We start from the raw sequence: 13750 nt of genomic DNA, 5'->3' as shown, positions 1-13750 counted from the left end.
CAGATGGCTGGCACTGCTGCCTCACAGCGAGGAGGCCCCAGGTTCAAATCCCCCAGCTGGGACCTCTGTGGAGTTTTGTGGAGTTATCTCCCTGTGCTCATGTTGGTTCTCCCTGGGTTAGGTTAATTTGCAATTCTAAATTGGCCGTAGGTGTAATTACGAGTGCGAATGGTTCCAACCACTACCTTCCCCCCACTGACCCCAAACTGGATAAGTGGAAGGAAAGGTGGATGGATGGACAGGTGTTGCATGGATGTTGTAACTCCTGTTGTAAACTGATTCAGAGTAATTCTAGTTTATCACTGATTATCTGGTTATAAACATTTGAACATGTGCATGCACAAAGGCCATAAACAACATTCGCTTTACTTCCCAGGAAGTGCAGGTTGCATACTTCCCAGAACTATGACCCAGTTTTTGAGCGGACAACTTCCTTATGTGACTGACATAGGATGCTTCCACACATGCACTGGCACCCCTGAACTTTTCGAGGCTATACCTTAAAGAGGTGAAAATGCAAAATCCTCCCAGCTCGGCAGCACAAAGTCTGGGCGATCAGTTAAATAAAGCCCAGGTTAAATTTATGCAGGAAGCAGTCTAGCGAATTCACAGCAAAGGAGTGGTCGTAATTTGCTGCGGGCCCTGCACGCGCTGCTCAGGCAGCCTGAAGCAAACAGATAGTCAGACTGAATGTGAAGCAGACTCCGAGTGTACAATATCCTTACTTCATTCGCCTGACATCCACGTGTAAAAACAGCTACATAGAGTAGACGGAGGAAATACCAATAAGAAAAGAAAAGGAAAAAAACAGCTCAGAAGATTTTCTTTACATAGGATATATGGGGATTTAGTATTTGAATCTTCTGCTTTCTGTTAACTCCAACCAAACTTCACCTCCTCCCCAGCCGTAGAGGGCAACGCCACAGGACGCACAAATTTAAATGAGTAACAGACTTTGATTGAAAAGCTCATTTTATGTGTTACTGGCCCTCAGTATCTGATCACACGGGGCGAAAAAACATTAAAATCTGATGTCTGAGCTGATGGGCTTCTCACAGTCATGGCGTGGTCAGCAGCGTTAGTAGCAGTTGCCTCCGGCAGATGGCTGGAGCTGGCAGAGTTCAGTTTCATTTATAAATGTTGTATTAAAAAGCGGCTCTCTTTCCTGCGTTATTGCGAACTGCACTGACCTCCTCCTCCTCTAAAGCGACGCCTGCCTTCTGAGCCCACAGAGCCCCAGTGAACGATGGGACCGCAAGTGACATCAACACCAGCCACGAAACACAACACATGAGCGGGCAGCCGGTGCCAAAATATCTGCTGTGAACCAAACGAGCCAAAAAAGAAGAAAAAAAGCGAAAAAAAAAAAAAAGCAGGCGAATACTTCAAAGAAATTCAAGAAAGGCAATGAGAGATAAAAGCTACCAGAGATAAGAGAAGGGAGCAGCCATCACATGCTCAGTTTAGAAAAATTTGCTCTTTTTTTATCGCTGGTATTTATCTTCTATTGTGATAAAGAAATGCACCTCATAAACTAACATATCAAGTCAAAAATGACTCAGTGATCATTTACTTGTTAGTTAAGGCTAACTTAGATCAGAGGGTTTCTTTGTTTGCTTGGTTCACCTCTGACAATGGTTAAACCACAGATCTATCCACCCCTTGACCCCGCATCTGAACTCCACCTCTCCGCTGTTTATTTCTGCAGGCCTAATTGTGCAGCACACCTGTGCATTCTCTTTCAGCTTTATCCGCCCTTCTTTCCTTCCTTTCCCACTTTGCTCTCTCACTCTTCATCAATAGGTTCCCATGAGACAGGGGGTTCCCCACTACACCTGGTAGGTGACACTGATCTTCCACCAACAACCGCATCTAGCAAATGATTGGCTGTTATTCCTTTGTGATGTGGGAAATCCAAACAGCGGCGTCCAAACTCAAAGAAGGCACATCGTGTAGGATGCACGCAGGAGCATTCCTTTTTAACATTCACAGGAACTGTCAGTGTGACGTCAGTGAGGTGTCTGATCACGGTGCACGCCATATTATTCACACTACATTGATTTGGAGGCCAAAAAACCAACGAGATCTTCATCCGATATTCAAACGGATCAGCAGATTTGGCTTCTTGTGACTTTTTTGTCTTCTTCAAAATGAAATTTAGGTCAGAGAGTTACTGCTTTGACACTTTTGGAAAGGATCCAGTGTTGGGATGATGGCCATTTACAGCATTTGCTTTTTATTTTTTTAAGTGCGGTTAAGCTAGGATTACTTCAAAATGTCCTTGTTTTCCAACACCAAATTATCCAGATATGATTTTTAACGCTCATTAATTCAAGCACTGATGATAAATTAGTTATTATTGTTGTTGTATCATCTACATAGATGCTCAAAGGCCTGTTTCCAGCAGCCATCAGTCCTTCAGTGGCACATTGTGTCGCCCAGTGAACGTTTATCACGTTACAGGGCTGATTGATCATCGGGAAAACCTTTTTCCAATTATGTTAGCACAGCTTGTGCTGATTAAAGAAGCCATAAACGTCGAGTATGCGGAGCATCACCCAATTTGCCTGCATGAACCTCCAATAAACTCCAGATTTTACAACCGCGTGCGCTACTCTCTTCAGCAAACAGCACTGAATCTGCAACTGAGCAAGAGTGCATCACTTCTCAACCAGAAGCTTTTTTTTTCTTGCAGTGGTGAGGTCACTCCAGGATCGTGGCCTTCTGTGCAGATTTGCAAAGAAAAAGCCACATCCAAAAAGACGGGGAAAAGAGCAGACACTGAACAGAGGAATAAAACAAACTATTAATCATTAATGAAAATAACTTCCACTTACAACCCTAATACTAACATTCGCTCTTTATATACTTTACATGACGAATGACTGCAGCGCTGGTGAGGGAATTACAGATGTTTTAAGCGGGGTAATAGCTGGTAGTTTTGGCCTGGCCCATCAGCTCCTACACATCGCGCATTGTGTGTGTTTTCCGGAGTTTGGCTGATGGTAAAGTATGTGGTGTGTGGGAAGATTGTGTTCTTGATCTGGCCCGAGACAGGACGGTCACTGTATACTTGTGTTTGGGGGAGGGTACTGAATACTGTCTTGTCTGTGCAGAAGTGCAGGCTCTTATCATCCTCGTCTGGGCTGTGTGGCACTCAGGACGGATGTGCTCATCCCTCAGGAATAGTCTGGTATTGTTAGCTGGTGAAGGAGGCCCAGCCATGACAGCAAACAAAGGGACAGGACGCACACACACACATAGACTCACTTCAGGATAAAAATATGCACTATGTCAACAGACCTCTGTGTGTGTTTAAATAAGTGTGTGAACCTTAGTCGCTAATGGCCCAGGCCTGCAGATATAAATTGTTCCCATCATCTTGATTTTCCTCAGAAAAGGTTTTGCTTGTCTTAAAAAATAAAAATCAATCAGATTTATTATAAAAGCTAAGACATAATCAACTAATTTAAAAATCTGAATAGTTAGAGCCACAGTGACCTAAAGTGTCAATTACTTGTGAAAATTTCAAAAGCCCCCTCACTGTTGTCCTTCTTATATATAAAACACGATTTGGATGTTTAACAAACACGGCAAACATTAGATATGTGGAGCCACGTCTTTACCTTCAGTATATTCTCATAGATTGTGTCCCGGAAATCCAGAAGTGCCTTCTGATCAAACTCCTGCCCGTTAATGATGCGCATCTGTTTGAGGAATGTGGACTTTCCGCTCTCCCCGGCCCCGAGCAGGAGGATCTTCACCAGCCGCCGAATGGCTCTCCTCTCCCGGGCGATCATCGCGTCTATCTCCCGACTCCTGCGCCTCGCCTCCCGCTCTTGCGCCGCGTCTCTCTCCCGGCTCCTCTCCTTGCTGCCGCCGGGGTCCCGGCTGGCCTCGGCCGGGAGCAGACAGCGGCTCAGGGTGCGGACCACTCCCGACATGGCGAGTCGTGGGAAAAGTTTACCGAAACTCCAGTGGGAAAATGTTCATTATAGGATTTTGATCCCCCACCCCCGGGATGGAAATGCTGCGACTACAAAGTTCACGGATAAACACGAAAAACACGCGAAAAAAAATAAAGTCTACATTTAGTTTGAGAAGCCGTTATCTAGTCTTCAACCGGCAGACAGCCCGTGTCCATCTTGGTTAGACCTCGCCATCCACAGAAATCACTCTGGACACAGAAACAAAGCCAGAAAGCAACAAAAGGAAGTTTAAACGCTCAAATGTTAGAGGCCCGAAAACAAAAACAGAAAGTTGACCTGGAGTCCGTGTGTTCATCCAAAGCACAACAACTGTAACAACGCCGAGGCTGTGGTATCTGACTCCGTGGGACAGCTATCCAAACTATCCAAACACAGCCAGCGGTTTGTGAACTTGGAAGCTCCTGCGGGCGGCGCTGGGACGGCCAGACTGCTGAGGGTTACTGATAATTCCCGACAGGGGGCGCTAGCAGACGGAAGGAAATACATATAGAAGGAAAACAGAAACATTTAGCGCTGCTGGTGATGTTTTCTCCTGCTGTTCGTGTGTGTGTGTGTGTGTCATCACTGGGAAATGTGGTCCTGCTCGGTTTGAGCACTTTTACAGCTCTGTTTGTGGATGGTTTATTGTCAGCGTCACACAGACTTTACATGTGGTCACAAAAGTTTACAGGCCAAGGTCAAAGATACCTGTGGCCCATTAGCACTGAGTAAAGTGGGGCACCCAAGGGGCTATTGGCTCGGCACTTTATACCCCTGTTGCACACCCTGTTTAATTTTTAAGTGTGTATGAAGTAGGAGGTACAAAAGTCCAATTTACCTTTGTGGCATAGCTGATGATGTTTGTGAGCGTGGGTCTGCAGGCATTAGTTTAGCAAAAAATATGAGACAGAGGCAGTTTGAGTACTAGATCAGGGGTGTCAAACATAAGGCATGGGGGCCAGAATCAGCCCACCAAAGGCTCCAATCTGGCCTGCTGCTTTGGCAAATTTGAGCATAAATTTTGGACATTTATCTGTGTTTTCATCATTTTTGCAGCTTTTCTCCTGAAGTCCTCAGCAGTGGAAATTCCTACAACACGGAAGTAAATAAGTAACAGGTAAAGAGTTAAATGACAGAAAGTTAATGTTTTTTCACTGCCAGACAGTCTGGGCAATCGGATACCAGAACCCTCTCTGTCATTTTACATGTTTGTTTTTCAGAATTTAAGCTGAAGAGTCGTGCTGACAGATGTCTTTCATTTACTGCTGAAGCATTTCTGTATCATGTAGAAAAACTGCACTTCTTTTTCTTTAATTGAAATATCTCTAGGATTAAATGTGTAGTTAAATTGCTTTACGCTGACAAACAGGTGAGTTTCACTGGTCCAGCCCACTTAAGATCAAAGTGGGTCGTAAGTGGTTCACGATGTAAAATAACATTGCAACACTCCAAGCTACCTTCACAAAAAGGACACTGAATGCTGCACTAAGTATTGAGTACTCATGTTAACATGTAATGAGGTATTAATGATTACTGAATACTCTTGAGTTGGAGTGTTGCCAAGGAATACTGTGGCTTGTGTGATCACACACACCAAGATGATCTGTAGTTTTATACAGCTGCACATTTTCTCTTTTCAAATGTTCGCTCCCAAATCCTGAAAGAAAGTCACACTGGCTAATCAAAATGTTTAAAATGATTGAAAAAAATCACAATAAAAGTATAAAGTTCTTGCTGCATCCACTTTTTAAATGAAACAATTAAGTTTAGTGCATTAGTTTGAAGTAGTCTCATGATATTTCTGAGCTGATGCAGCTTAGATCCATCTTGAGATATTCAAACCATTTTCTTTAGTTGAATTAGTCCAATCAGATTTCCGATTCGTGGTCTGTAATTTGTCAGTTATAGCTCAGACCAGAAATCGGTCTTTACTGACTCTGATTTTTATCCATATTGCTGCAGTCCATCATAAAGCTCATCCTTTTAGCTTTTCCATTTCCAATAATTTATTTTATTTTACTTTCACGTCTTTATGAAGCTCGCAGTTCTTACAATTTTGATCTAAATATTTTCCCAAGAGCCTCGAAATCTGACCACGTGTTTAGTGATCAGTGGAATTTCAAACAAACACGGCAAGCAGACAAACCTTGAATTTTTCTACACTGTGTGTAATTGAGTTGGACACATTCCAGGTGCTGGATATTACCAATTTAACTTCTTACTATATGTGTAAACCAGGCCATCCCTCTATTTTCTTTACTTCTTATTCTGTTTAGGGTTACAGGATGAGAGGTGTGTGGCATACCCCAGCTGTCATGGAGTGAGAGTGGGATAAACCCAGGACAGGTTGCCAGTCCACCAAAGGACTCATTCATGCTCACATTTGCATGTACAGCTAATTGAGAATCACTAATTAACCTAACATGCATGACAAGGTGCTGGCCAGCCAGTGGATTCAAACTCAAGACCTGCAGCACCAGACCCTGATGCCCCTAAACAGATTAACAGATTTTGCCTCATTTAAACACATTAAACCATAAGATTTGAGTAGCAGCCAAGAGTTAGGGTCCCCTGTTCCCTTTTGCTCTCAGAGACACGGGGAGAACATGCAGACTGCACAGAACATCTCCTGTGGATTACAAGATTTATATTTTGGTAGAAATCTGCAGTGTGGTGCAAAAAAGGTTCTGGGTTCAGATCCACACTGGGACTTTTCTGTGTGGACCTGTGTGGGTACTCTGGCTTCCTTCCATAGTGCAAAGAGTGCTTGTTAGACTTATTGGTGATTCTGAATTGGCCGAAGATATGAGTGTGAATGGTTATCTGCATGCGACAGACTGACAAGCTCTCCAGGGTGTACCCATGACAGCTGGAATATGCGCCAGCCCACCATGACCCTGAATTGGACGAGTGGCTGAAAATGGGTGGAAATTAAAATGCATCTGCAAGCCTGACTACACTGGAAAACTGAAAAAAGAAGAGTTATGCAATTTGGACTGTGATACTGTGTTGTTATTAGAGATGGCACGATACCACTTTTTTATGTCCGATACCGATACCGATATCATAAATTTGGATATCTGCCGATACCGATATGAATCCGATATAGTGTGTTTTTTAATCAATAAAACGTTTTTTTAATATCTTGCTGCATTTTGTATAAGTTTATACTCAAGTTTAAATAAATAACAACACTAAAGCTATTCTGTTATACCTGTATGTAAAAAATACACTGCGCCCAAAATATTTCATAGTTCAGCAACACTGATCAATCTAATAAACTTAAACCTACTCAATCCTTCCTATTCTGGTATTTTAAAGAGTACTTAGCAGAAATATTAAGCAACCTAACTAATAGGGTTGCAAACTCCCAGCAAAAAAACAAACCACCTCATGATGCTTAATCGATGTAATCAAATTTAATTTGATGCAGGGGGAAAAATGCACAGAAATAAATTATTTTTCAAGAATAATTAAATAGATTCAACATCTTTCTTCAACAGAATTGCAGACTGCACAGATGGTATCTTCCCAAAGGAAAAAGTACTATAGCTTACTAGGGTATATTAGACTTAACAGTTACTATATACAGTAATGTACTTCTATACATTTTACATCAGATTAAAACTTTGGGTGTAAGAGTCAGATAATTATTTATTAAAAGCTAGACATTTTAAATGAGAATAGGAAAGAAAAGTATGTCTTTGTGCCCCCTTTTCCCTGTTCATGCCCTATCGGCCCCCCTGGCTAAACTTTGCTAGATCCGCCCCTGCACAGTTACCAGCCGTCAGCTGCGTAGAAAAAGATCCTGGTCTAGAAAGTAATATTAAATAAATTCTAACAACAGCTTATCAAGCTTAATAGTGCTGCTGTTGTTCAGCCGCTGGTTTCCTCTTTCTGGTGAGAAGTGGGCCAAAAACTAAGAAGAGAGACGGACTCGCGACAGAAAAGCCAATCGGCTGAGCATTAGCATTATCATTAAGCAGTTTCATGATTGAAGTAGCAACAGGAGAGAGAGAGAGAGAGAGAGAGAGAGAGGCAGTCGCTCCTAATATCTGTTGTTAAGCTTAACATGGGAATGCTTTACAGACATTCAGAGATGAACTTACACACTTGCTTTACTTCTATCTGGGATAACTTCCTCGGAGATGAAATGCTGGTTTGCTAGCAAGGCTACAAATACACACAGCCGCTCTATCAGGTGATGCATATTGCTGCAATGTGCTACGGTTATGAGCCGAGTTACGCTGTGTAGCAAGTTTTGTGAGGTGCTTTTTTGATATTTAATGGATCGGATTACATTTTTTATTTCTCACCGATATCCGATCCAGTAATTTGGTTCAGTATCGGACCGATACCGATACGTAATATCGGATCGGTCCATCTCTAGTTGTTATATAACAATTTAAATGAAAATATTGTTGTGATATGTCAAATCAGAGTTAAAGTACCATTATATGTTGAAAAATCAAACAGGACGTGTAAATACAACACAAACTAGTTTAAATGTTAAACTAATTAGCCTACAGCTTAACCTGTGCAAACTGATGTAGTCCAAATCTGTGTCATTTACTGGGAGAGAGTGAAGTAATGAAGAATGACGTCTGATGTGCCGGCATGCAGAGAAGACTGGGGCTACAAAGTGTAGTTTAATAAAAGTAGTTACAGAGTAGTTACAAGACAGCCTGCCTTTGTCTTCAGCACACTTCCTCGGGCTGCATGCCTTCTCCTCATTCACTCTCTCCACTCTTTCACTTCTTCTCTGTTGAGCAAGCCAAAGCGTAGCATCCATGCCTGGACCAGACAGGCCAAGCCTCTCACTCAGCCAAACCAACAGGAGACCCTCTGCTCCACAGTGTCCCTGCCAGCTTGTCTGAGTCTAATCATCCACGGGATCCAGGTTGTTTCAGGGCTAGTTTCCCTACAAGAATAATCACACACACACGCCAGTTGGGTCTGCGGACCTCCAGCATCGTTGGAGACGTCTTTCTGCCCACCAACTGTCCGCCGTTACCAAGACGGCGATGTGAGTCAAAAGGAAGTGGACTCAGCCGAAACCAGCCAGCTGGACGAAGCAGCAAACGCGGAGGTGGGGGTGGACTGCAAGGAGGAGTGAGGTCCAACAGAGAGAGTCCATTTGGACGAGCTGATAGCATTCGCAGCCACAGTTTAAATTTGATTTCATTTGTGTTGTTTTCATTTGGACTGGCATCTCCTCATCCAAATCTTACTGGGACACAGTATCATGGTTTTATAGCCCATAAAGCAGTACATTCCCTCCTATGAAACATTTTACTTGGCTGACTTCAAAGCAAATCCATCTTTATTTATATAGTTTGTAAAGATTTAAGGAAATCCAAAAATGAGCTCAGTGTTTACTCATTTCAGATGCCTTCAAAGGACACGAATGCTGAAACTCAGTTAGATGTTGAAATAGACACAGACAGCCGTTTGCTGACATAACTGAGTGATTATTACAAATTGAATGTTACACTTGAAATTGTAAAAATGTGATGAAATTGAGGTTGTGCAGCAGGCAAAAGCCTTGTTAGTTCAACACACTGATATCAGTATAGAAGACATGGGTTCACATTGCAGTTTTTTCAAGTTAAGTTAGTTTACCATATTTGCATGTAAAATTATATTACAGTTTATGAGGACATTGCAGGACAATACATTTTAACTTGCAGTTCCTCAAGTGGCCACTTGAAGCAGACTCTAAAAGGGAGTCTAGCCTCATTGACTCCTATGTTAAAATGTGCAGGTTTAAAGCATTAAAAAGCACATTTGTTATTTATGGAAAGTTTACCCTCTCATCACAACAAATTACTTAATAACTCATCTACCTGGATGGTTTAGTTAGGTCTGTGGCCATGTAATCAGATGGATGGAGCGAATGTGAGTCTGCTAAGCCTGTGCTGTGCGTGTGCAGTTGGAGACTTTTGGAATTTCTTTTTAAATAAATGTCAAACAAGGAAAGGTTCAGTTTTGGGAGGAGAAATAAATCCCATTAGGGTTGCATCAGGACCGGTAGCCGGACTTCTAAATACAGTTCAAAACCAAAGGGTGATGACATCCATGTTTATGCTCTCTACATCTGTGACACACAAACCTCTGATTAAATGGGATTAATGGAAAATCACATGATTTTTGGATTTTATAAAGGGAGATTTCTACATGCTAACCTAACTCAAGGGCATTCATATGATTCATACTTTCTGAAAGCATGAGAAGGAGAATTATCTGAAATATCTTGCCAGTGGATTTTTAGTTTTAAAAAAAGGATTAAAGAGAAACCAAGAATTTGCCAAATGATTAATGGCAGAAACAATTAGAATTTTCAAAGCCAGTGCATGAAAATTATTAAGCTGAAAGTGAATCTAATTTGCTCATCCATTATCCCGCTTTTAAGTGTGACCAAATGAGCCCATGTTGTAGTAACAGCCTCGCACAGAAAAGCAAAAGTGAAGCATAAAAAGGTTGTTTTTGAGTTTGCAAATAGAAAAGTTCTATTTACTTGACATCCTCTTTGATCCACTATGCAAACACGTCTAGTGGTTTGTTGTTATGATCCATGCTTCTCTTTTACATGCTGCTTGGGCTTCATTACAGTGTCTAATGGTATTTCTTTTTTTGTCTTTTGGCCCATGAACCTGGAATCAAGGCTATCTTAATAACCCAAATCTATATCGTCTTACATTTTTATCTCCATATTTCCTCGTATCAAATGTCATAGGCTGTCTACTTGTCTGCCTTTGTTGCAACTTCAAAAGAAGACAGCACTTAATACTGCACTGATTGCAATCTACTTTTGAGGGGATAAAAATGGGCTTTATGCCTTTGATTTGAGATAGAAGCTGTTTGAAAATGTAAGGAACACTTTTTCACGTGGAAATGTCCTGTTGCAGTTCTAACTTCTTCTGGACAGAGGGCACTGTTAGATCAGATTTTAAAAACAACATTTTTTAAAAAATCCAGTCATTCCTCACTTCAAAATCCCCCTTTTATCCCTCAATTTAAACAGTAAAGGAAGGAAGAGAGGCCAAATAAAATGCATGGTCAGCAAACAAGGTATCTGTTGTGGGTAACGTGTGGTCTTTATTCACTCAGCTGTTGGGTTTGGAGTTGTGGAAGACGTCACTGTGCACACATGGACACGTTTTAATAGAAGTTATTCTATTAAAATGTCTCCCTAATTTAAAACGCATCTGCAGCAGAGTACTGACCTAGAGCTGTGTGTGTCTACACATTGTATTTGTGTGTATGAGAAAAAGAGCGAGAGAGAAAGATGTCAGCGCAAGATTAAAATTCATACAGATAGCAACACACTCTTCTCATGTAATTAGTCTAAAAGCCTTTTCATCAGGTTTGGCACAACGCTCACTCTCTCACACACACACGCGCACACACCAACACATACTAATGGACACCAGAGTCTGCTTATACCCACTAATATTCCACATTCACCTCTTAACACCACCTCAAATGGCATGTGTGTGATGGCACCGCTGCCTTGTGTGTGTGTTTTGTGTTTTACGAGTTATTTATATGCTAATGAATCTGGAAGGGCACGTTGAGTGGTGTGTGCGTGGAGGAGAAGAAGGAGGAGGAAGGAGTTGCTACAGCTGAAGAACAGGGGAGGTAGGAGGAGAGGTAGAGGAGAACCTTGAAGACGTATGTTGCTTTTTTGTTGTAAGACATAACAACACGACTGCAGCTCCATCCTGAACTATGTTTACTCCCCACATCCTGTTCCCTGTTATTCCCACTTTACTCTGATGAAATATTGTTATTCAGGTACACTGTCTGGATGCCTGTCTGACTTGAGGTAGTTTGGCACAAAACACACTTTTTGTACCTGACTGCAATGCCAAATGTAGCTGTAAGCAGTGATTGACGGGCCCACAGTGCAACAGGCTTCTCTTCTTCCCTCTCTAATGGCAGAGCTGTGCTCGCTCCTCGATGTCAGCGAGAGGAGGCACAGTGGGTTGAGTGGCAGCGTACGGCGTTTTGCAACTTCTAGGGCTGGCGCATTACACCCGCTTACACACCTAATTTTGCATACGTTTGACATTTTTGGTGTATTTTTCCCCCCCGTATCATTCACAAAACCATATTCGTATCTGAGATCTGGGATTAGAGTGACAACAGCGCAACAAGATTTTGCTGGGCAGTAACACAAGCCGTCCAAAGACCTCACAGCCAGCAATTTATCCACATGAATCTTTTAGTTGCCATGCTCCAAGTACTTCTAATTTATGACATTCTTCATGCAGCCACCAGATGTCCTCAGATTCCTCTGCTGTCCAGTTCATAGATTGTATATAAAATATGGATACAGCCACATGACCCTTTCTTTGATCATTATGACCCTAAAACCTGCTTTATCTTCCATTTTACTCCAACTGGAACCATAAGTTTTCAAATGAATTTCCTGTTTTATTATTAAATATAAATGTAATTGCTCCTTGAACTCATGAGTTGGGACCATAAAAATGAGTGTGTTTAGTGAGATGATGAATAAAGCAAGCAGTGGAGTCATATTTTATAGAGTTCTTTACAATTTGGACTTGTTTTTGCAACCAGAGGAGTCACCCCTACTGGGTATTTGAGAAAATGCAGCTTTAAGGAAATTTGCATATATATTCAGTCATAATTCAATGACTGGATTATTGTATCACCTCGATTGATTCTTTATTTTCTGTCATTCTGTTGTAAATTTGCTGCCCTGTTTGGGATTATTTTCCCGTTGCATGACCCAATTTTAGCCAAGCTTTAGCTGTCAGACAGATGGTCTCACTTTTGACTCTAGAATATTTTTGTATACAGTGTGTTCATGGTCCAGTCAATGACTGCAAGGTTTCCAGGTCCCGTGGCTGCAAAACAAGTGGAAATCATCTCAGCTGCTTTCCCGTGCTTGACAGTTGGTTTTAAGTGTTTGTGCTGTTATGCTGTGTTAAGTTTTCACCAGGTGCCATCTTTCCAAACCACTTGTTCCAGAAGTCCTGTCATTTGTTCAGATGCCACTTTGCAAAGCTAGCATGTGTTGACAATCCTGTGATAGACTGGTAACCTGTCCAAAGGATATCCTACCTTTAGCCCCATGACAGCTGTGATAGGATAACCCTAAATTGGATAAGTTAAGAAAATAAATGGATCAATGAAAGTCAAAGAAAAATGACAGATGGTAAAACTATTGGGAAAGATAGAGGACGTAAATAATTCAGCTTTTTTAATGGTCAGACTTAAGAAATCCAAACAGAGATTTTAGCGAGTAATAGAAGGCTAATGTTACACTGCCAGAATCCTTTTTTAGCTCATTTCCATCCATTCATCCATTTTCCTCAGCCACCTCCTTCGGGGAGTACACTGAGGTGTTCCCAAGCCATCTAAGCAACATCTTTGGTTGGACATGCCATAAACACTTCACCTAGAAAGTGTGGGAAAGAATCACAGTCAGACATCCAACCGTCCTCAGCTGGCTCCTTTTGAGATGGACCCTCTCCTGAATGACCGAGCTCCTCGGCCTTTCTCTAAGAAAAAGCCTCGAAACTCTTTGGATGAAGCTCATTTCTATTAGCAGCTTTTGGTCATAGGTGAGGGTGAGACCACAGATTGATCAGAAAGTCAAGAGACTCACTTTCATACTCAGCGCTCCCTTTACCATATCAGACTTGCACACCATCAGCATTACAGCACACTCTGTACTCAATACACTCTCATATCATCTGTAAGCAAGACCCTGAAATACTTGGTCTCCTCCGTGGCCTCAAATTAAAAGA

The 13750-nt window shown here is 41.8% G+C and overlaps 1 protein-coding gene across 1 annotated transcript in view; it reads right to left on the bottom strand.

Moving 5' to 3' along the window:
• The window catches only part of gna12a (guanine nucleotide binding protein (G protein) alpha 12a), a 34599-nt gene extending 30200 nt beyond the window's left edge, over positions 1 to 4399 (bottom strand). Inside the window, exon 1 of the mRNA XM_006796153.3 lies at positions 3627 to 4399. Coding sequence (XP_006796216.1) covers positions 3627 to 3944 — 318 coding nt within the window. The 5' untranslated portion in view covers positions 3945 to 4399. The remainder of the gene's footprint in view (positions 1 to 3626) is intronic.
• Positions 4400 to 13750: the final 9351 nt, after the last annotated feature.

The sequence above is a fragment of the Neolamprologus brichardi genome, chromosome 6 (assembly GCF_056152115.1).
Source record: "Neolamprologus brichardi isolate AB-2024 chromosome 6, ASM5615211v1, whole genome shotgun sequence".
NCBI classification, from domain to species: domain Eukaryota; kingdom Metazoa; phylum Chordata; class Actinopteri; order Cichliformes; family Cichlidae; genus Neolamprologus; species Neolamprologus brichardi.
Note: the sequence above shows the minus strand (reverse complement) of the source record. Positions and strands in the feature narration are given on the sequence as shown.